A 23,659-nucleotide genomic window follows, 5' to 3' on the forward strand; every position below is an offset into this window, starting at 1 on the left:
TCCTGCTCTCCAGCTCGCTCACTCTCCCGGTCTCTCCCCAGTCCAGACCCAAATATCTGGAGTTGAAGCTCTGAACCGGCTAGAGGCTGGATGTGCAGGAAAGTGGCACTTGCTGCTGCGCTACCCCGAGTGTCAGCTGTTAGGCGGGGAAGCTAAGCAGCCGAAACAAAGCCCCACTGTGCCTCTGGCTATTCAGGGCTTCCTCTGCCCTCACTGACATCCTCTTCAGGCTTCCTCGTGAGCCCCAACGACTCTCCAGCTCTCTCCCACCATTCCCAATTAAATTATTTTGTTACTCCCGGTGCCATACATATACGCGGTTGCACGCAAGTCGATCACATGCTAGTGGGGGGGGTGGGACGCTTGCACTCGTGAGTTTCCTGTAGGAAGAGCAGGGCATAAATGTAATAAATATATCACCTTGATAAATGGGATGAGGTGGGCTCACCGAATGTGTTCTGGTAGATATATTGGGGGCAGCTGGGGAATGAGCTGGAGGTGGCTGAATTAAGCATCGGAACCATGCTTCATCAATTAAGTGCCCTCCCCTAATAACAGGTTGGTTAATGAGGTGGTTTGCATAAAGTTATACTGACCATAACAGACCAGCCCTATCCTTTATCAATTACAACGCAAAATGGGAGGCTCTCTGTAAAAACCTGCTTGCCCTGCTTTCTCTAATTACAGCGAATACCCCGGTGGGAAGATTCCTCTTTAATATACACAAATTAAAACTCCATTTAGAGGTGTGCTGGGACCGAGTGGTAATTGACTTTGATCGTGGAGAAACATGCCGCAATATAGATTAGGAAGTAATATGGTTCCCGTCGTAAAAGGATCTAGATGGAAAAATATTATTTTACTAGGAAAGGCCCTTGCAGGATGCATAATACAAAATTTACTGGCGCCGACGGGGCCTGCGGTGAACCGTTCTGGTACAGTAAGATGGGCAAATGCTGGCATGCGGTGATAATGCTTGCTCTTTGGGTTTCCTGGCTTGCTGGTGCTTTTTTAGTACAGGCCAAGGAAAGTAACTGTTCTTTATGTGAGACTTTCAGCCTACTTTTCTGAGCTGGCTGACACGTTAGACATCTTGAACAGGACACCAGAGATCTGGTGGGAGTTCAAGAGCCAACAAAAAATGATCAAGGCCTGAGCATCTTTGTTATCAAGAAAGGCTAGAACAGAGGTGATGCATGGATTCTGATGCTGTTGTTGTTGATGATGATGATGACAGTAGTAGTAATGCCCTGTCTATCCAGCTCGGTTGCCCCAGCCAGTCTGGGTGGGTCATAGAATCATAGAATCATAGAGTTGGAAGAGACCACAAGGGCCATCGAGTCCAACCCTCTGCCAAGCAGGAAACACCATCAGAGCACTCCTGACATATGGTTGTCAAGCCTCTGCTTAAAGACCTCCAAAGTAGGAGACTCCACCACACTCCTTGGCAGCAAATTCCACTGTCAAACAGCTCTTACTGTCAGGAAGTTCTTCCTAATGTTTAGGTGGAATCTTCTTTCTTGTAGTTTGGATCCATTGCTCCGTGTCCGCTTCTCTGGAGCAACAGAAAACAACCTTTCTCCCTCCTCTATGTGACATCCTTTTATATATTTGAACATGGCTATCATATCACCCCTTAACCTCCTCTTCTCCAGGCTAAACATGCCCAGCTCCCTTAGCCGTTCCTCATAAGGCATCGTTTCCAGGCCTTTGACCATTTTGGTTGCCCTCCTCTGGACACGTTCCAGTTTGTCAGTGTCCTTCTTGAACTGTGGTGCCCAGAACTGGACACAGTACTCCAGGGGAGGTCTGACCAGAGCAGAATACAGTGGCACTATTACTTCCCTTGATCTAGATGCTATACTCCTATTGATGCAGCCCAGAATTGCATTGGCTTTTTTAGCTGCTGCGTCACACTGTTGGCTCATGTCAAGTTTGTGGTCAACCAAGACTCCTAGATCCTTTTCACATGTACTGCTCTCAAGCCAGGTGTCCCCCATGATCATCTTTGTTGATGAGCATCTTTGTTATCAAGAAAGGCTAGAACAGAGGTGATGCATGGATTCTGATGCTGTTGTTGATGATGATGACGACAGTAGTAGTAATGCCCTGTCTATCCAGCTCGGTTGCCCCAGCCACTCTGGGTCACCCAGTGAGTTTCATGGATTAATGGGGATTTGAACCCAGGTCTCCCAGGTCCAACACTCTGTAACCACTCTGACAGAACAGACGGTGAACAGACGGTGCAAGACAAATGCCCCTTCTGGACATCATTCCCCTTATCCACCAGCAAAAAAAATAATAAAAGCAGGTAAACTTACCTGTAGCAACCTACCTGTTTTGCTGGCTGGTGCTGATGCTCTAACTAGTGAAGGAGTGCTGACTTCCTCCAGCCAATGGGCTCTGTAACGTATAAGGGATTTAAACAAAACAAAAAAAAGATGTTGGTTACAGACAGAGAGAGAAAGAGACACACACAGAGAGAGAGACCTTATTTAAGAAAATTGCATTCACTGGAAGATTTGCCTCAATTAAAGATCAGTGGCTCAGGATTGAAGACTAAAATGTTGGCCTGGAGGACTTTGTCGTCCGTCCCCCCCCCCCCCCCGAATCTTGAACAAGGAGTGGCACCACCAGGGAGACTTTTTTCCTGGTTCCCTCTTTCAGCACCAACTTAGAAATCAATTACTGTCTCCAGCCTCTGGGCTTTTACTCAGGCCTTAATTTAAAACGCTGTAATTGATCACTTTGGTTATTTATTGCATTTCCTTTGCCCAGCTCTAGCAAGTCAACAAGCTAATAAAAGGCCAGCAACGTGTGAGGTTCATTGTGGTTTTTTGTGGGGGTTTTTTTGCTTCTCTTTCTTTTACCCCACACCCCACCCCTCCTTCTGTTATTTTTTTTCCTGCTGACTTCTGTGGATTTCTCCTTCCCCATCCACCCCACCCCGAAAAGAAGCCTCTTGCGCCTCACTAAGCATGTCTTGGTCTTTACTTCTCTCAGTGATCTATCAAAATCAGTGGCTTGTCTCGGCTAACTCCCTCACTCCATCAACCTGTCCTGAGAGGAGTCCATTTTGTTGGCCACCTTCCTCTTCCCTCATCACCACACACACACAGACACACACACACACAAACAAGCCTCTTCATTCATTTCCTTCTGGTTCCCTTCCACTACCTTCTTTGCTCTCTACAAACTTTCTGCCTGCTTTCCTCAATTCTTTCGTAAGTCACTGTTGACAATACAGGGGCTGCTTAGTCCCTTAAGCTAAGGTTACCAGATATTTTTCAGTGAATCCGGGGACACTTTTCAACTTCCTACTAAATAGATGGATTCTGTCAGGGGACAGATTTGTAAATCTGGGGACTCTCCCCGGGAAACGGGGACGTCTGATAACCTTACCTTAAGCCCCATTTTGAACCAATTGATAGCAGCAGGTAGCAGGGGAAAAACCAATGAACCTATCAGGATGCTAATTCAAATGTGGGTCCATGCCGGCCAATTTTCATCTCGGCATAATGTGTCGCTTTTGGGGTGCAAGCATACCTGTCAACCTTCCCTTTTTTGCGGGAAATTCCCTTATTCCAGTGCCTTTCCCCACTGCTTCCCACTGCTATCCCAGATTGTTAGATATCCCATAGACTACCCCTGGACAGGTGAGGCTGCTGATCCCTTATTTTCAAATCTGAAAGTTGACAGCTATGGGTGCAATGTTCCCGCACCCCTTATTCACATCTTTTTTGTGGCACTGCACTCCTAGAACAATATGTTGTTCGGTGACATAAAAACCTGGAACAATGTGCTGCTTAGCAATATGAATCACGGAGGTGATACAATTTTCTTGTTGTTGTTGTTTAGTCATTTAGTCGTGTCCGACTCTTCGTGATCCCCTGGACCAGAGCATGCCAGGCACTCCTGTCTTCCACTGCCTCCTGCAGTTTGGTCAAACTCATGCTGGTAGCTTCGAGAACACTGTCCAACCATCTCGTTCTCTGTCGTCCCCTTCTCCTTGTGCCCTCCATCTTTCCCAACATCAGGGTCTTTTCCAGGGAGTCTTCTCTTCTCACGAGGTGGCCAAAGTATTGGAGCCTCAGCTTCAGGATCTGTCCTTCCAGTGAGCACTCAGGGCTGATTTCCTTCAGAATGAATAGGTTTGATCTTCTTGCAGTCCATGGGACTCTCAAGAGTCTCCTCCAGCACCATAATTCAGAAGCATCAATTCTTTGGCGATCAGCCTTCTTTATGGTCCAGCTCTCAATTCTATACATCACTGCTGGGAAAACCATAGCTTTACCTATACGGACCTTTGTTGGCAAGGCTGTCTTCCCGTAGAAGAAGGAGTAAACTTGCTCTGGAGGGTAGAACCCAAAACAAGGGATTCAGATTATAAAAAAGGAGATCCCGGCTAAACATCTGGAAGAGCTTTCTGATGGTTAGAGCTGTCCAACCATGGAATTGGCTCCCTCAAAAGGTGGTGGAATCTCCTTCCTTGGAGGTTTTCAAGCAGAGATTGGAAGGCCACTTGTCAAAGATTATTTAGCTCTGATTCCAGCATTGCATAGAATTGGGGGTGCCTTCCAATTCTATGTTTCTATGGAGAAACATAGTGAAAATGGCATAACCATCATACAACCCTACCCTAGACTTTGAAGTAGGGGACGCGGGTGGCGCTGTGGTCTAAACCGCAGCCTCTTGGGCTTGCCAATCATAATGTCAGCGGTTTGAATCCCCACAACGGGGTGAGCTCCCATTGCTCTGTCCTAGCTCCTGCCAACCTAGCAGTTTGAAAGCACGCCAGTGCAAGTAGATAAATAGGTATCACTGTGGCAGGAAGGTAAACGGCATTTCCATGCGCTCTGGCTTCCATCACGGTGTCCCGTTGCACCAGAAGCGGTTTAGTCCTGCTGGCCACATGACCCTGAAAGCTGTCTGTGGACAAACGCCGGCTCCCTCGGCCTGAAAGCGAGATGAGTGCCACAACCCCATAGTCGCCTAACTGTCCAGGGGTCCTTTAGCTTTTTTTTACCTAGATTTTGAAATGTATATTTTGTGATCAAATACCTATTTGAATACAAATTTCCATGTTCATTTATTTAAAAACTAAACCGTAGATTAAACCAATTATAGGACTGAGTGGACTTCTGAGTGAATGAACATGCAGAATTGATATGGGCCAAAATACCAGATTCGTCTGAAAGACTGGATCCTTGTCCCAAATTTCAACAGAACGGGAGGTAGCCGAAGGGAAGCGAAAGATGCTAAACAAACAGAGAGCGAGGGACCTTAAAGTACAACAAGTGACTGTGTGAGAATCTGGTATCATTAAAAGCTAATGAGCCTGGCCTCAAAATGAAATGCAAGAACTTAATTACTAAGGGGAAAGATGACCAGCAATGGCGTTTCATCAGCAGTAACCAGAAGCACAACTTATTAACTCAGCCCTGTAAAGGACTGAATATGGTGGGTTGTGTACATTGCAATGATATTCGCAGCCACGCAGCGTCTCTCTCCCCCCTTCCTCATGAGTTTGCAGTTGCGGCACTCCACATAAATATAAATACAGTTTGAACCATGCTTAACTTCTACTTTTAATACCCTTGGTGTGTCAGCTGCCGGAAAGGAGCTTTAAGAGAAAACGAAATAATAAAACACTTTCAATTAACTGTGAGTGGTGTAGCTAAAACACAACAAAAGTGTGTGCATTCAGAGGTGTTAAGTGCTGTAGGAAATGGCTCTTTTTAACCGGCGCTCTTTGAGTGGGTGGGAAGCCTTCAGTGTGGCTGAAAATGCATTGAATGTTGCATGAGATGAGAAATATTGTTAAGAAGGTGTTTGTGCTTTGAGGCCCTTTCTTTCCATCTTGCCGAGTAGACCGGCGGCTGAGGAAACGTCCCTGAATGGTCCAGACTGAACTTTCTGGAACCCTGAATCCTCTCTTCCTAATACTTCCATTTTGCTTTTAAGAGCTCTTAGTGCTTCGAAGGATATATTCTCTCTCTCTCTCTCTCTCTCTCTCTCTCTCTCTCTCTCTCTCTCTCTCTCTATTATAAAAAATCTTTCTCCCACAGTTCTTTCACTTATTTTATGCTACACAGAGGAAGATATAGGTTAGACATTAAGAGCTGCCAAACGGTAAAAGCAATTCAGTGATGGAATAAGTGTTTTGGAGAAATCTTGCACTGGCCTGCCTTAGAAGTTTGAAAGCTTTTTGCGTGAGATAAGTTTTGAAGACTTCCTGGTGACCTGACTCTTTCCCACAGCTAAGATAAATTTTGTTCTGTATAGTAACCCTCGAGGACTATCCAAAAGATTAATTGCAGTTTTTGTAACAAACGCCCCTTATTTACTTGGCAAAACGAGAGGTGTGTACATGGTCATCTTACTTAGACCTGGTTTATGTGTCAAAATGGGACAACCAAATAGTAGCTACTTAGCAAGCTTTCCTGTAGCTGCGTGAGACGTCTGAATTGATACCAGTCATTGATGGAGCAAGCCATGGTTTCGATGTGAGTTTACAAACCACAGCTAGTACCAACCTATAGTTTGGCATATTATCTAAATCGACAAACCATAGTTACAGTGCTTATTTTCATTGTTGGAGGCTCTATTAAGACTGGGGAAGGTCAAATTTTGGAGCTGAGAGCTCAGAGAACACACTGAAGGAGATAAGCAGCTCTTAACCATGGTTTACCTAGCTTCTAAATGATGAATTGGACAAACCATGGCTTGGCATGATATCTGATCCATTGAGAGATTTGGGGATTTTTTAATTAGATGTTGATGTGAGTTTGTAAACCACAGCTGGTACCTACCTATAGTTTGGCACTATAGCTACATCGACAAATCATAGTTACAGTGCTTGTTTTCATTGCTTCTAAATGATGAGTTGGACAAACCATGGTTTCGCATGGCGTCTGATCCATTGAGAGATTTGGGAATTTGTTATTAGAGACTGGCAGCTAAAAGTACTCGCCCAGTTCCAAGCTTGTTTTCCTTTGTTAGGAGAGTTCAGGAACCTCGGATTCCGCTTTGTGCGACAAGTTTGCAGCTCTGACCTTCTCCCCTGTGCTCAGCGCTAAGCTGCCTCCTGGAACGCTTGACAAATTCTGGCATGGTTTTATAAACAAAACGGCAATGTTGGGGAGCCGTTCTCTTTCCGTTTTTCTGCTCTTAATTACGTTGAGTGGACTTGATGCTAATACCACCGGACACGTTCCTGGAGGATGTGCCGTGCACTTTTGTGGGGTGGGGTGGGTACATGTGCCCCCTTAATCGAGAGAGTGGGGAACAGCGAATCTGAGAACTGCAGAAAGCCCAAAGGGAAATTTGGATCGTGATTAAATATGAAATGTTTATGTTGGGGAGGAGAGAGAAAGGATACAGGAAGCCGTTTTGGCTTTCCTCTTTGCTTTCAGGAGGCGATGGCTAATCATATAAACATGCCCTGTTCTATATACCATGCCAGTGCACTGCTCTGTTATTACTGTTTTTTAAAAATGGAGCCACCACATTCCTTGGATTTTAGGTGCTCCCTTCTCTGCGGAGTTGATTCTTCCACTGTTTTGACTTTTCGTGATGCACATAGACAAGCAAACAGTGCATTCTAGCATCAAATAAATCCCATAGATGTTTCTGCCTCGCTTTTCCAACCTACCCAATGCAGCCCTTGACCTGGTTAGGAGAACGCTGGCATTGCATCAAGGCATAAAATCCACACTGTTCTCGTTCACTCTTCCTGCGTACAGTGGAAAGAGAAACAAAAGGATAAAAAGTTCCTGTGCCATTGGATGCCGGCCTCCTTTGCGGATTGTTTTTGCGCAGCGTTCTCCATTCAGAGAAAGCTTCACCTCAAAGAAATTAGTTTGAGTTTGATTTGGATTGAGCCCCAATTCTTTCCCCTGTGGAATTATATCTCTACCCAACTTCTCAGCTCACAGCTTCAACCAGGTTGTTGCAGCATGGTCCCAATCTGAGCTGGCAGGTCTTCCTTGTCAGACATTCCTAGGTTGTTTAAAAATGTCTGCCCCCTCAGCTGAGTTCTGAAACTGGAAGCAATTCCAAATGGGGTGAAAGATGTCCACAGGTCGAGGTTGAGGCCTTTGCACAAGATAATCAGTGGGCGTGGAATCACCCCTGTCTAACACCCACAGATTTTCAATTCCATGCCCTACATCCATGTTTATCTCAGAAAACATTGAGGGTTTGGGAACACGTATTTGCCAAGATAAAAATGTTCTGCTCTCAAACCCAGGCTCTGAAAAAAATCAAGACAAAACAGCCTCTCTTATTGAACCTCTGAAGGGTACTTAGCTTGGATTTCCATGTATTTCAAGGGATCTGTGGAGCTGGGAACAGTCACTGATAATACCTGCATGTGCTTGGCCAATGGATTTGGCCAATGGAAGCTATACTCAAGAATCCAGAGTCACCAGCTCTCCAAAGTTGTGGGTGGGATATGGATGGAGAACCTGTAGCCTTCCAGGTGTTGCTAGACTCCAACACCCAACCACCCCAGCCAGCCAGGTCCAGTGGCATGGGATGATAGGAGTTGTACCCAAGCAACCACCGGAGGACCAGGGGCTCTCCATCCCTACTAGGCCCAAGCCGTTGTGATCTTTGTAGGCCCAAAGCAGTGCAGAAGCCAGTGCTGATGTTGGAGCCCTGGGGGTCGAACCGAGAGGAGCAGTGAACTTGGGTGCAGTCTTTGTATTTCAAGCTTGTCCTCGGCAGAGAAACAAACCCCCCACAAAAAGATGACTTTTCTCGTTGCTCACCACAGCCATGCACCTGTTTGGCCTAAACTGGCACCTGCAGCCGATGGAAGGGCAGATGTTTGAGATGACGGAAGACACGGCCAGCAGTTGGCCAGTGCCAACGGACGTCTCCTTATATTCCTCAGGGGGCACGGGGTTAGAGGTACCTGACAGGAAAGGCAAAGGAGCCGGCGAAGGTACGGTTGGTGTGTTGTCCTTGTTGTCAGTCCTCTTATCTGCCTCTGAATTCCAGACATCCATCCTCATAACTCCATAACCTTCTCCTCCTAGAATCAGTAGTTGCCCATCTATGTTTCCATCTGTCGCCTACGAGTCCTGAAGTTGTGCATTGCCGCATGGTGATTGATCCAGAGCCATTCATAAAGGGAACTGGGAAGAATCCATATGCATTGGGGGCACAACATTTCTTCACCAAAATCCTCCTGTCTTCCATTTCCTCTCACCAGAAATGTTTTGCTGATCTCAAATGTTGTTTCAACGCTCCTTCTTTTTACAGGGCTACTGAATGCTGATAAAAAAACCTTGGCTTTATTCAGTTTGTTGGCAAACTTGGCACGGGGTTGATGCCGCAGGGTGCCGTGCCTTAAAATGAATTAAGAATCGCTGGAACCACAGGCATCAATTGGCAGTCCTCAAACCACTTATTGAATAAGCCCATTTTGGAAGTCAGTAGGGTAATTAGTGAACTGCCCTGAGATCTAGGGATGAAGGGCAGTGTACAAATTTAATTAATAGTAATAGCTAGAATCAAATTCGCAACATTTCTCAACTTTGGCCTGAGTAACACCAGCCCAATTTTCCTATCAAAATAGAGATGATGATGAAATTTGGGTGTCCCTATTCTTCAGTCGTGTGACCCGAAGCCAAGATATCCTACTGGATCCCTACATATTCACTTTAATTTAATATTCAGAATTGAACCTTAGAATGTCAGGAATCAAAATTTGATATTAGCACTTCAGCTGGTAATTTTGGATACTAAAAAAATAACCCAGTTCACAATATCTACACCGTTTCTCCCACCTAACTTTTCTCAAAACAAAAATCCACAAGTTACAAAATTCAGATTCCCTTCTCCTTCAGTCAGTGAACTTATCCCCAGCATAGTTAATTTTATCATTGCAATTTATCACCCTTGTCCTAAATATTTTATTGAGAAGCAAAAATGAGTGATTATTTACTTCTAAGTGAGCATGCTTAGGGATGGCAGTTTAATATCTGGAAATGGTCCATTTCTCTTCTCAATTGTCCTATAGAGGGTTCATGTCTTGTACGTTGCTTTCTGGCTTCTTGCAAGACACCAAGAGGAATTAGTACTTACAGGAATTAGTAAGCTGCAGCTGTTCAGGCCTATGCAAGACCAGCCTTTGCTCGGGGGGGGGGGGACATTTGACAGCTTGACAACCTATGAGATAACATCTAATGAGGAATCCATAGCAGAAATACCTGCAAAAGGTGAAGTTCTGACTCTTTCTAAAGAGCAATCATTAACCACTTCAGTGGTGAGTCAGAATTTGGCTCCAGTTATGGAATGGGCAGGTTTTTCATCCTTTCAAAAAATGAAAGGTGCCGTGCTGATTGAACCAATGTGTCCCAAGCCAAATTTGAGTTAATTCAAACTTTCCCACTTGTGATTCATGTTCCAAGCCCCGAGTCGCCTTTCTTTTTCAGCCATGGGCATTGCCCCTTCCAAGATCTGCTCTTGGTAATCACTGACATTCTAAGTCCGGTCTACTAAGTTTTTGGATGTTCTTAATGATGTGGTGTATGGGACGCGGGTGGCGCTGTGGGTTAAACCACAGAGCCTAGGACGTGCTCATCAGAAGGTCGGCGGTTCGAATATCCCGCAACAGAGTGAGCTCCCGTTGCTCGGTCCCTGCTCCTCCCAACCTAGCAGTTTGAAAGCACCTCAAAGTGCAAGTAGATAAATAGGTACCGCTCTGGTGGGAAGATAAACTGCATTTCTGTGCACTGCTCTGGTTTGCCAGAAGCGGCTTAGTCATGCTGGCCGCATGACCCAGAAGCTGTACGCAGGCTCCCTCGGCCAGTAAAGCGAGATGAGCGCCGCAACCCCAGAGTCGGTCATGACTGGACCTAATGGTCAGGGGTCCCTTTCCTGACCATTTAAATGGATAGCACTGCTGTAAGGTATTCTGTGAAATTATATTATAATTGGTTGAAGTGTCTTCTGGAATTTGGCATCCCGGTAGAAATGGAAACCTGGAATGATGTGCTCCCCAAACTGAGACAGGAGCATTTCATAGTCAATTATTGGGGGGGGGGAGCTATGGAAAAGTCCAGAAGAATTAGCGCAGTTACACTTCCCCTGTCCAAACATTAGAAGGACAATGGCCTGGTTCATACGTCATGCTAAGGTAAACTATGGTCTAGCAGAACTGCACCAATGTGGAGTAGAGCTCACAGTTGCCCCCTTTTCTCTGTGGTTCAATTTGCTGCCGTGCTGAACAAAGCCAAGCTTTGGCATAGCGTGCTGGTCTGCGCCCGAGTTTGCAATGAACCACAAGTTTCCAAACTTAACCACAAGCTACAGCTTGTTTTCATGGTCCTGGTGGCTAAACCAAATCTTGCCTTGACAAACCAGGCCAAAGGCTGGTCCACTGCCAAAAGAGAAACTAGATTTAAAAGTATCCAGGCAACTGGTGCCGTTGACGAGTTGCATAGCCACCGCTCGCTCTGGCACCTACCCAGAGAGAGTTTCTTATGGAGTTATCACTTGCCCGCCTCCATCAGGGCAGCTGAGACCACCCCTTCTTGCATTGATTGCTTCCTCCTTAAGGCAATCCTCTATCTCCTGCTAGATGCCAAATAAACCAAGGAGTGCCAGCAATCGAAAGGAAGAACCCTGCACCCACCCTATCCTGGAGCCTCAAAAACTCAGCCAACAAAATTAGACTAGAGGAGAGAGAGAGAGAGAGAGAGAGAGAGACCGTGGGACTCTTAATCTCAGTGTTTTGGGTTTGAGCCCCATGTTGGGCAAAAGATTCCTGCATTTCAGGTGGTTAGGCTAGATCACCCTTGCGATCCCTTCCAGCTCTGCAATCCTGTTTCTATGGTGCTCAAGTTGAGGCGGGTGCACGTGCTCTGAATTAATATTATGGGCATGATTTGATTAAGGAGGCACATGCAGAACAGAGACTTAGACACACGGGGAACAAACTCCTCTGTGGATGAATGTTTTGTATTCTGAAATATTTGAAATAGAAGAAGAAGAAGAGGAGTTTGGATTTGATATCCCGCTTTATCACTACCCTAAGGAGTCTCAAAGCGGCTAACAATCTCCTTTCCCTTTCTCCCCCACAACAAACACTCTGTGAGGTGAGTGGGGCTGAGAGACTTCAGAGAAGTGTGACTAGCCCAAGGTCACCCAGCAGCTGCATGTGGAGGAGTGGGGAATCGAACCCGGTTCCCCAGATTACGGGTCTACTGCTCTTAATCACTACACCACACTGGCTCTCCTTTTCAGGGAGCCAAGAGTGGAATATTCCCCTAGTTTTACCTCAGGTGGGTGGGAAGGAGGAATCGCCAAGTGACTAGCCCATTGTCCCCATCCTCAGTCAAGCCACAACTAAAAATCTGAAAATCACCCCTGACGGCTGCATTTCCACACGTACGGCAACACCACGCACTTGTTTTAAATGAAGTCGCATGCAGCCTGATGTGTCCACAGGGGGAGTTTACGCTGACTTGATAACAGATGGAATCACTTAACGTTTTAAGTAGACTTTTACTGTCTAGAATAGTAAAAAAAAAAAAAACTATTTTATTTTATGGCTGCAAGAATGTGCTACCAATCATGATCTTGCCACTAAACATGCATTGTCAGGGAATTTGGCTTTGTAAAAAGGTGGTGGATGGAGGGGATATTTTAATTCCTTTTTCCCAGAACGATGCTTACTCTCCCCCCCCACCCCCAAAAAGGAAAGAAGACAAAGATCCCCGCAAACGTGGCATGAGTTCGGATGATTAGTTTAGCTTATCTTCCTGAGAGCTCCATTTATTTTATTTTATTTTCCTGTTTAGCGTAGTGCTCTGTGCAAGTGCCCTCTTGAATTTCTACTGCCCCTGTTTGCCGAGAAAGAAATCGAGTGGGTCATTTCACCAGGGGTTTTTCTGAGGGGGGGGGGAAGGATCTGCAAAGTGGCCTTTTCCCTAAAGGGACGAGGAGAAAAACCTCACCGTTTTTAATCGAAAAAGAAAATTGAATCGGCGAGCTCACTGGAAGTGTCTAGTGAAGAGGGGGGTGTAACTGGGCAGACTGGGATGTTTCAAAGTGCCTCTGGTTAGGTGGAAGGAGAGCCTAGCTGAGAGGGAAAGAAACAGGGAGGGGAGTGGGCAGTTTTGCCTCCCGTTTCCCCCAAGAGAAATGTGCAGAAGACAACATGGCTTATGACAGCCCTGCCCTTAGTCAGGCTGAATAGTGCAGAACAGGCTCTGAGTGGTTTACAACAACCTGGCAGTGCTGTCCAGATGGATTAGGCTCCTACTACAGGTTAAAGGTTTGGCTGAAGCTGTGGTTGTAGTCACATGTGGCTTCAGATGTCTTCTAAAAGTCAGGTAGTTGTTTTTCTCTTTGACATCTGGTGGGAGGGCATTCCACAGGGCGGGCACCACCACCAAGAAGGCCCTCTGCCTGGTTCCCTGTAACTTGGCTTCTCATAGTGAGGGAACTGCCAGAAGACCCTCAGAGCTGGACCTCAGTGTCCGGGCAGAATGATGGGGGTGGAGTCGCTCCTTCAGGTATACTGGGCTGAGGCCATTTAGGGTTTTAAAGGTCAGCACCGACACTTTGAATTGTGCCCGGAAACGTACTAGGAGCCAATGTAGGTCTTATACCCCTGTTTCAGGTGGGGCTGGCAGGGAATAGCAAGTATAGTCAGATGTTAATATTTGCAGGTCAGAGGATGGGCTGAGTTCGATTTGGATTCTTAGTCAAAATTTCTCCGTACCACACAAGTCTCAGCAGACATTAATATGCATAATTTTCCCTGCCCTTCGGACCTCACAGGCCAAATCCAGCCCTCAGTTGCTTGCAGAAGCTTTCTACTCCATTGACCTGCATACAAACCAGCTTTTAGGTGCTCATAGACAAAAAATAAGTAAATAAATTGCACACAAATTAAAGACCCAAGTTACTATTGGGTGCTATACACAGACATACACAACCCAACGTTAATAGACATTTCAGGTCCGCTTTTCATTTTTTATTTACTCCCCCCCCAAATTCAGGATATGTGGAACCTTCTGAGAAAGGGCTGTGCAGGCAGAAGAATGAGTTTGGCCATCTGGCATGCACGATTTTGTTGGAATTCTTGCGTTGCAGATGAGCCTCTCGTCCCTTCCAGCTCTGCAATTCTATGGACTGTGCCACTTCAGACTGCAGATGGGGGGGGGGATCACAATTTCAAACACTGTCCGCAGATGGTAAACTTTCCACAAGCAGAAAACCAGCCCAGCAGGCAAAGGACTGCCAGTATTCAGGGGTCCTCCACGGAAATTCCACAAGTCTTACCCAAATCCCCTTCCTTTGAATGTTCTCAGATGTTTCCTTCAAGCAGGAATCTCCAGGGTTGATGATGACCCTGACCCCACATCTGCCCCATTGCACTTACTTGCAATGTGCAAACACACACACACACACCCCCACAACTCAGGGCAAACAATCCCTCTGGCTTTGTGGCTTTTGATAATAAAATATGGGGGGGGAGAGATAACAATGCCGGCAGGATCACGTTCATTCCCAGAAGCTGTCGCCATAGGCTGCCGCGGAGGCGATGATGGGCGGCAGCCTTATAATCCAATATTTTCTTTTCTTTTCCTTTATCTCAGCAGGGAAGCCCAGTAGTTTCTTTCCAGAAGACAGTTTTATAGATACTGGGGAGATTGATGTTGGCAGGCGAGCCATGCAGAAGATCGCTCCCGGTATCTTCTGGAGATCTCAGGTGTTCATTGACCACCCGGTGCATCTGAAGTTCAACGTTTCATTAGGGAAGTCTGCTCTGGTTGGGATTTATGGCAGGAAAGGCCTTCCGCCGTCACACACACAGGTAAGAAGAATGTTGTCACCTGAGGGTATACGTTGAGCTCAGGTAATATAGGCAGCTCAGAGCCCTCTAACCTAGCCGGATGGGAGGTCATAGTATTAATACTACTAGTATTACTAGTAATAATACTACATATTATTAATACTACTAGTACTACTAGTAATGCTATTACTGCAATTAAATTGGAATAAATTGGGTGTTTTAAAATTTATCTGCTCTCACGATGTTTTTAGTAGAAAAAAGACAGTCATGGAACCTGGAAATTACACAAAACAAATGAAATACCCTGAAACGAGAAGTAATCGACTAGAAATATTATCTTATAGAAATAAACTAAATAATAAAAATCAAAAAGTTTAAGGAAAAAATGAGAAAAAAACTAGAATTGTACAAAGCCTTAAAGGGATGCCAGCTACAAACTTCGTCTCACTGAACTATTCAGTTTCCTCAGAAGGAAACAGAAAAATCATAAACCTCAAATGACCAAAATTCAAAAAAGGGGGTTAAAACTTCCAAAAATTCTGAAGACAAGATTTCACTGTTGGAGACCCACTTTTTTTGCTTCCTGCCCATTAAGTATTTGAGAGGTGACTTAATTTTTTATTAACCCCTGACCCCAAATTTCAGTTGAGAGGTGTAATTATTTTCACGTGCGTTTTCCCCCAAATTAAATAATAGTATGACAAATGAAAAATAGATGTATTTCCTGTTAATGTAATTCTGCGGCGCACCTGTAACCTAGGTACAGATGCAGATTTCACCAGGCTGCATCCCCGAAAACATCAGAAGTCATTTGACTTGGGGAAGGTTTCTGAATTGCCCTTTTTCACCTCGTTTCCTTGTGTTCCAGTTTGACTTTGTAGAGCTTCTGGATGGGAGGAGACTGCTAACTCAGGAGGCCCGGAGTCTGGAAGGCCCTCAGCGGCAACACAAGGGCTTTGTGCCACTAGCCAGCCACGAGACGGGATTTATTCAGTATTTGGATTCAGGGATGTGGCACCTCGCCTTTTACAACGACGGGAAGGAGTCTGAGGTGGTCTCATTTCTAACCACTGCTGTTGGTAAGAACTTAATTTTTGGAAATGTATGCTTTTTAGTTATTTTTCAGCCAGCGTTGGTACTGGGGCTGCCATCTTCCTGTCTTCCGCCACACCAAACAATATTTCTCGCAGGGATGCTATCCTGACCCAAACTTGCTCATATTTTCTCGGTCACAGGAATGCTGCAGACCAGGCAATCTTTCTTGGGCCAGCGTGCACATGTTTGTAATCTTGAGGCGTTGCCACAGGTGCCGAATGGGCTGCTGCGGGGCTCGTGGCGTAGCACAAAATGGCTGCCAGATTGGACAGAGCGGTAAAAAGGCAAGACCACAAAATGGTCGTTCGCAGAGAGAAACTCTTTATGCATCTCCTGTGTTCAGAATGGAAGGGAGACGGGGAGCCAATCGAAGCACCCAGTGACATGGGGACACATTTACGGGAGCACACTGAGCACGGCAGAAGCTGAGCAAGTGTAGGCAGGAACGAAGTGATTGTGCATTGTGGATTATTAAAGGGAGAATTACTGAGGCCTTCCGTGAGCAACACCGGAAGTACCAGCTAGCACACCTGTCTCCTGTGGGCACCACTTAGGCAACGTCTTCCATTGACCCCTGAAGTGAAGGACATGAGGCAGGAGTTGGTAATGCAGGTGAGCTGTGCAGGAGCAAGCTGCCAGCTAGCTCTGTGGAGGCTCCTTTTATTGGCACAATATGCAAAACCAGCCAGATACATTTTGGGCTGTGACCTTTACACATCTTCCAATCCCAAGATTGTGGGGTGGCACAAAGTTATTTTGGCACCTGTTTCCACCGCGTCATTTCCCCCTTGCACAATGTATGACAAAGGAGACAGCCACATTTCCAAACTTGCTTCTGCAGCTCAAGAAAAACAGCAATAACTCAATTAGTAATTGTGTTGTGATTTGGTCCTGTCTAAAGGGCATTGTACATTTCCACATCTTTACAACATGCCTGCATGGTGGGGCAGCATTAATTTGCTCATACTGCTGGGTCAGGGTGAGGTTTAGGCAGAGCGAATTCAGGGCTGGTGAGAGATTTGATCCAGGAATTTCTTAACTCGTAGATCGCAGCCGCTACATTACGAAGCCTCGTCAAGTAGTCTAGCTTATTTTTTGCTGTGCTGAAAGCTGAGAAGGACATTCTTTCAACAGTCAGTATTTGGTTTTGTTCTGGTTTTATTTTATTTTTTAAAAAGCTACTAAATATCAGGAGGCTCTCAATAAAAGCCACACAGGGTGGCCATAATTAACAGCTATTTTATATTTCACGGAATCAGGCCAACCATGTTCCTTCGCCCCCTAATCCATCTTGTTGTAATTCACAGACCCTCCCATAAAAATTAACACTTCGCATTCTCCAAACCACAATGATTATTTAATGGTCCATTTTTTTTTCTCCTGGACTGCGAAACGAGGGGTCGTTCCGAGCTTTCCATTAATCCTTCTCCCCAAAGAGGCCTTGGCTCTGAGTCTCAGCTGTCTGCAGTAGTTACCTGAGAGCTATCGGCTGTAATTTGTCTTGGCAGGTTAATTAAAAGTTTAGGTCTTATTAAAGCAAAGTCATTAAGGCTGCAATATACCTTTTTTTTTTTTTACCGTGAAAGTTTACTTAATCACAGTTTGAAATGCAATGGCAATATTCTGCTTTCGGGTGGGAACTTTGAACAGGTATTAACTGTCAGGAATGCGTTACGTTTTCTCATGTGCACGTATGCGTGTGCTCAAGCCTATTCATCGCTAAGTGGCGCGGAAAATAATTGCCCTTTAATTTACCATGTGGTAATCTGACCCTACGGAATGCAGTTTTTTATTCCGTGATCCTCTCGTAGCTTACGATTGGAAATGAGATGCGCTTTTAACTTTCTGCTCAGTATCTTCCCCTCCAGAGGACTTTGCAAGGTTGCTCCTGAAGATTTTCTGTCTAGTCCCACATCCCCTGCCTGTGAAACTCCTATTTCAACTGCAAAAGTACCGTATTTTTCGCTCTATAAGACACACCAGGCCACAAGATGCACCTGAGCTAGATGGGCCCATAGGTCTGACTCTGTGTCCGTATCAGAGAATTGTGGGATTGCAGACTTGGAAGGGACCCCGAGGGCCATCTAGTCCAACCCCCTGCAATGCAGGAATCTCAGCTAAAGCGTCCATGGCAGGTGGCCATCCAAATTCTGCTGAAAAACCTCCAAGGAAGGGGAGTCCACCACTTCCCGAGGGAGACCGTTCCGCTGTCAAACAGCTCTTGCCATCGGGAAGTTATTCCTGATGTTGAGTCGGAATCTAATTTCCTGTACGTTGAAGCCATTGGTTCAGGGAAACAGGAGAAAACAAGTTTGCTCCATCTTCCATGTGACAACCCTTGAGATATTTGAAGATTGCCATCCTATCTCCTCTCCAGTCTCCTCTTTTCCACGCTAAACATACCCAGCTTCTCCCCCACACACACATAGCTGTGGGCAGGAAACCCCCCCCCCCCAAGAAGATCATTCCCCGCTCGCTTCTGGTGGTGCAGCGCTTCACACCCCCCCCCCTCCCATGCCACTATTCATGTATTGGATGACCCCAGTTTTTTGACGTGATTTTTGAGTCAAAAACCCTTGTCCAATACACAGAAAAATACGGTAATTCCCATTACACAGCGGTAAGAAATAGATATCTTAGTGTGGCAGCACATACACTTTGGAACTCCTTGCCTATTGACACCAGGCAGGAGCCTTCTTAAAACATTTTTGTTTAGACAAGCCTAGCCAGACATGTAGAAGTTTGTTTATGTTGTTTAGTCGTTTAGTCATGTCCGACTCTTCGTCACCCCATGGACCAGAGCACGCTAGGCACTCCTGTCTTCCACATGTAGAAGTTACACGCGTTCTAATCTGCAGCTTGGTTTTAATCAGTTTTTAAATACCTGCTTATAACTGTTGATGATTTTACAGTTGTTGTTTTTTTTTTATAAACTTACTTATTACTGTCAAGCAGTACTGTATACAAAGTTTGTTAATTCTATAAGTAAAGAACAAAACCACACTGAGAGCCCATTTGTGGGGCTAAAAGGCAGGCTGATTATTTTCATATATTTTAGAAAGAACTATGGGAACACTTTAAAATCTTCTCAGCAGTCTTAGCCTCCTTTTCTGGTTTTTTGCAGTGCAGCAAGGAAGAGCGAAATAAGGTTTTGAGTGAGACACCACATATACTAACTAGGGTGCGATGTTCTGGGTCACCAAGCAGATGGGAGGCTTGATCTGTGCAGGAAGAGGGAAATAGATTGATTTGGGCCAGGAGGGCAAGTTCGCGGGGTGAGAGGCAAGCTCCGAGATGCCTAATTTTAACCGCGATCTTGTGATTCATACAAGAGCTGTTGAACACGTTTCGTCTCTGTGTGACTTTCAAAAATCAGAAGAAACACGGATGGGATGTGCACATTTGAGCCATGCCAGAATATGGGCTGGAAGGAAAGAAGTATGGTGCTAGCATGTCTAAATCGGGAGCTGTGTCAAGACTTTTGGGTGTGTGCTTGTCAACACCCGCCTCTTTTAACGCTTCAATTTGTTTTGGCTTAGAAAGGCACGATGGCTGAGTCATTCGTGTTTAAAAAAAATATAAACATGTAGGCAGAGACTTGGGAAATCGCGGAGACACAATTGTTTTCTCTACCCAGGTGGTGGAAAGCTAACTTGCACAGAGAGGGGCTTGAAGAGTGGTTTATTACTGACTTTTTGGAGAAGGGGGAATAGCTTAGCTCTTTGCATGGGGGGGGGGGGAGCAGAGACATCACCTTGCCAACAAAGGTCCGTATAGTTAAAGCCATGGTTTTCCCAGTAGTGATGTATGGAAGTGAGTGCTGGACCATAAAGAAGGCTGATCGCCAAAGAATTGATGCTTTTGAATTATGGTGCTGGAGGAGACTCTTGAGAGTCCCATGGACTGCAAGAAGATCAAACCTATCCATTCTGAAGGAAATCAGCCCTGAGTGCTCACTGGAAGGACAGGTCCTGAAGCGGAGGCTCCAATACTTTGGCCACCTCATGAGAAGAGAAGACTCCCTGGAAAAGACCCTGATGTTGGGAAAGATGGAGGGCACAAGGAGAAGGGGACGACAGAGGACGAGATGGCTGGACAGTGTTCTCGAAGCTACCAGCATGAGTTTGACCAAACTGCGGGAGGCAGTGGAAGAGAGGAGTGCCTGGCGTGCTCTGGTCCATGGGGTCACGAAGAGTCGGACACGACTAAACGACTAAACAACAACAATTGCATGCAGAATGTCCCTGGCTCAATTGCCAGGGGTTTTTTTCCCCCAAGGGAGAGGCAGCGGTGGCGGCGTAGGAAGCTGCTTGGGTGCCTGAAGTGGTGTGCCCAAGGGCGGGGTGAGCCGCCCATAGAGGCCGGGCGCACCACAGGGCATCCGGAGTCTGCCTGCCTCCTCCCACTCAGCCACCCTACGGCTGGGGGGCTGGCAGCGGGCAGACCGTTTGGGCAGCACAGAGACTGCGCGCACCCAAGCCACCGCATCTCTGCCAGGAGAGATTCATGGATCAGGCGTGCTGCAGGCCCAGCAGAGAGTAACACCTGGCATTTTGTCACCCCCCTCAGTGGTGACACCCAGGGCTGCCCACACCCACCGCACCCTCCTTCCTCCACCCCTGGGCAGCAAGTGTCACCACTGCTGGGATGCTGCTAAGGAATCGCGGGCAAATTGGCAAGCCCCCAGCTGGCTCCAGCCCACCGGTCGACGTGCCGGTCGAACTCCAGTCCTTGGTGCAGCATGAATCTGTGACCCAGAGCTTCAGAAGCTGGGCACACAACTCAGCAGAGTAAACGCACAACAGAAGTGGCAGGGAGAGACTGTGTGAAGCATATATACAGGCAGTTTATTCAGTGTACATCAGGACAAAAGGGAAAAACATGTCTTCTCCCTTTCGTGTCCAAGCAAGCAGCGTATGCAAAAGCTATACACAAACGGAAGTTCCCAGCAAGCTGTACTGGAGTGTAAACAGGCATGTGACACACAACAGTCATGCCTGTCCCTCTTAAGGTGGAACAGAATATTCTAACAACCACACCCTCCTTCCTCCGTCCCTGGGCAGCAGCACTTTGCCTGAGATCGTAGAGCTAACCAATTTGCCTTTGATTCTCTTGCATCCCCTGCAATGTCAGGAAACTGCCACCTCATCTTGGTTTTCCTCTGTCATAATATGAGACTGCTAGATCAGGCAGGTGGCCTAATCAGTCCGTCCTCCTGCTCTCACAGTGGCCAACCAGAGCCCTGTGCTTCTCGGGAGAAAAGCAATGACAAACCTAGGCAGCATCTTAAAAAGCAGAGACATCACCTTGCCAACAAAGGTCCGTATAGTTAAAGCTATGGTTTTCCCAGTAGTGATGTACGGAAGTGAGAGCTGGACTATAAAGAAGGCTGATCACCGAAGAATTGATGCTTTTGAATTATGGTGCTGGAGGAGACTTTTGAGAGTCCCATGGACTGCAAGAAGATCAAACCGATCCATTCTGAAGGAAATCAGCCCGGAGTGCTCACTGGAAGGACAGATCCTGAAGCTGAGGCTCCAATACTTTGGCCACCTCATGAGAAGAGAAGACTCCCTGGAAAAGACCTTGATGTTGGGAAAGATGGAGGGCAGAAGGAGAAGGGGACGACAGAGGACGAGATGGTTGGATTGTGTTCTTGAAGCTACCAGCATGAGTTTGACCAAACTGCGGGAGGAAGTGGAAGACAGAAGTGCCTGGCGTGCTCTGGTCCATGGGGTCACGAAGAGTCGGACACGACTAAACGACTAAACAACAACAACATCTCCCAGCCCTACTTTGAGATGCCGGAAATTGAACCTGGGACATTCTGCATGCAAAGCAGGTGCTCTAGAACTGATAAATAGTCCTGAACCTCTGGTTTTCTACACAAACCAGGCATTATTTTGTAAGCCACCATCATCTCCCCTCTTAGTCAGGGCAGTCAGCTCCGATGCAGGAAGATCAAAGCTGAGAGCATCCACATTTCTCGAAAGCCGCCCTTCCAGGCGTCTCTTTCCATGTCAGGAGAACCTTGGGAAAGAGGCCCGCTATAGTCCACTTCTAAGCTATTGCAACCATCTAATGCTAGCCTCTTGGCAGTGGACGAAAGGAAGGCACTACAAAGTGGAGGTTTCTCCTTGCAATAAGCCCATTTCATCCCCTGTCCTTACAAATTACAGCATGGGAAGACCAAGGTCTCTCTCCGTAATAAATTAACCTCCTTGTAAATGACTTTGGCAGCATTTTTCTAACACAGATGCTCTTCGGCAAAGCGCCTGGCGGATTCACCTCTGCCAGATCGCAGTGATTTATTTGGGACAATCTGGTCTAAGTAGAACAAAATAGCAGGTCAAGGGAGAGCTGGAGTCAGCGCATCTGGGACAGATGTTGGCCAAAAACCTGTTCAGAGATGGCAAGGAACAGCCGAGAGCCCGGCTCCAGTCATCTACGGAGCCTTCCTGCAGCTGTTGCTGTCAAGCTTGAAGAACCAGGCAGCTCAGGGAGGAGGAATATATAAGATAGGACAAAAATATTTTATTTTATTTTTTAAGAAAGGAAGGAAGGAAGAAGAGTGGCCTCATTATGTCAAACTAAGGACATGTCCTCTGCAGGTAAAGGTTGGTGTCGCATCAAGTCAGAGACGTCTTCCAGGTGGGCCAATTGCCTCTTGCACTGTTTTCTGTTGTTGTTGTTGTTTAGTTGTTTAGTCGTGTCCGACTCTTCGTGACCCCCTGGACCAGAGCACGCCTGTCTTCCACTGCCTCCCGCAGTTTGGTCAAACTCATGCTGGTAGCTTCGAAGACACTATCCAACCATCTCGTCCTCTGCCCCCCCCTTCTCCTTGTGCCCTCCATCTTTCCCAGCATCAAGGTCTTTTCCAGGGAGTCTTCTCTTCTCATGAGGTGGCCAAAGTATTGGAGCCTCAGCTTCAGGATCTGTCCTTCCAGTGAGCACTCAGGGCTGATATCCTTCAGAATGGATAGGTTTGATCTTCTTGCAGTCCATGGGACTCTCAAGAGTCTCCTCCAGCACCATAATTCAAAAGCATCAATTCTTTGGCGATCAGCCTTCTTTATGGTCCAGCTCTCACTTCCATACATCACTACTGGGAAAACCATAGCTTTAACTAGATGGACCTTTGTCGGCAAGGTGATGTCTCTGCTTTTTAAGATGCTGTCTAGGTTTGTCATTGCTTTTCTCCCAAGAAGCAGGCGTCTTTTAATTTTGTGACTGCTGTCACTATCTGCAGTGATCATGGAGCCCAAGAAAGTAAAATGTCTTACTGCCTCCATTTCGTCCCTAAAAAGAGGATTAGGCAGATTTACAAAGGAGAGGGCTAGCAATGGTTCCTAGCCATGACGGCTAAGCTCTTCCTCCAACAGTTGGTAGACAGCAATGCTTCTGAAGACCAGTTGCTAGAAATCACAGGAGGGGAGAGAGGGTGAGTCTTGTGTTCGAGTCCTGCTTGCAGGTTTCCCAAAGACACCTCTTGGGCTGTTGTGAGAGCAGGGTGATGGATTATGTGGGTCATTGGCCTGATCCTGGAGGCTCTTATGTTCTTAGGTTGTGCAAGCGGAAATCTTTTTTTCTTTCAATTTTTTAAATAATAAATTTTATTAGTATTTTCCACACAACAACAACAACATGAAAAATATCGAAAAATAACAATACACAAAACACAAAAACCAGCATACAAAAAAAATTCCATATCTTACAAGTTAATAATATAAACACTAAAAAGAAACA

General features: G+C 46.2%; 1 protein-coding gene across 16 annotated transcripts in view; it reads left to right on the plus strand.

Annotated features, from left to right (window-relative positions):
* TENM4 (teneurin transmembrane protein 4) overlaps window positions 1-23,659 on the plus strand; it is a 1,515,223-nt gene that overhangs the window by 1,312,163 nt on the left and 179,401 nt on the right. For 9 of the 16 annotated variants that reach the window (XM_083499080.1, XM_083499085.1, XM_083499087.1 and 6 more), the window contains 3 exons: window positions 8,780-8,950; window positions 14,622-14,839; window positions 15,687-15,897. In XM_083499080.1, the coding sequence (XP_083355206.1) occupies window positions 8,780-8,950; window positions 14,622-14,839; window positions 15,687-15,897 (600 nt within the window). The remainder of the gene's footprint in view (window positions 1-8,779; window positions 8,951-14,621; window positions 14,840-15,686; window positions 15,898-23,659) is intronic. The other 7 variants (XM_083499088.1, XM_083499083.1, XM_083499084.1 and 4 more) reach the window with 2 other exon arrangements.

The sequence above is a fragment of the Podarcis liolepis genome (genome assembly GCF_965112155.1).
Source record: "Podarcis liolepis genome assembly, chromosome: 4".
NCBI lineage: Eukaryota > Metazoa > Chordata > Lepidosauria > Squamata > Lacertidae > Podarcis > Podarcis liolepis.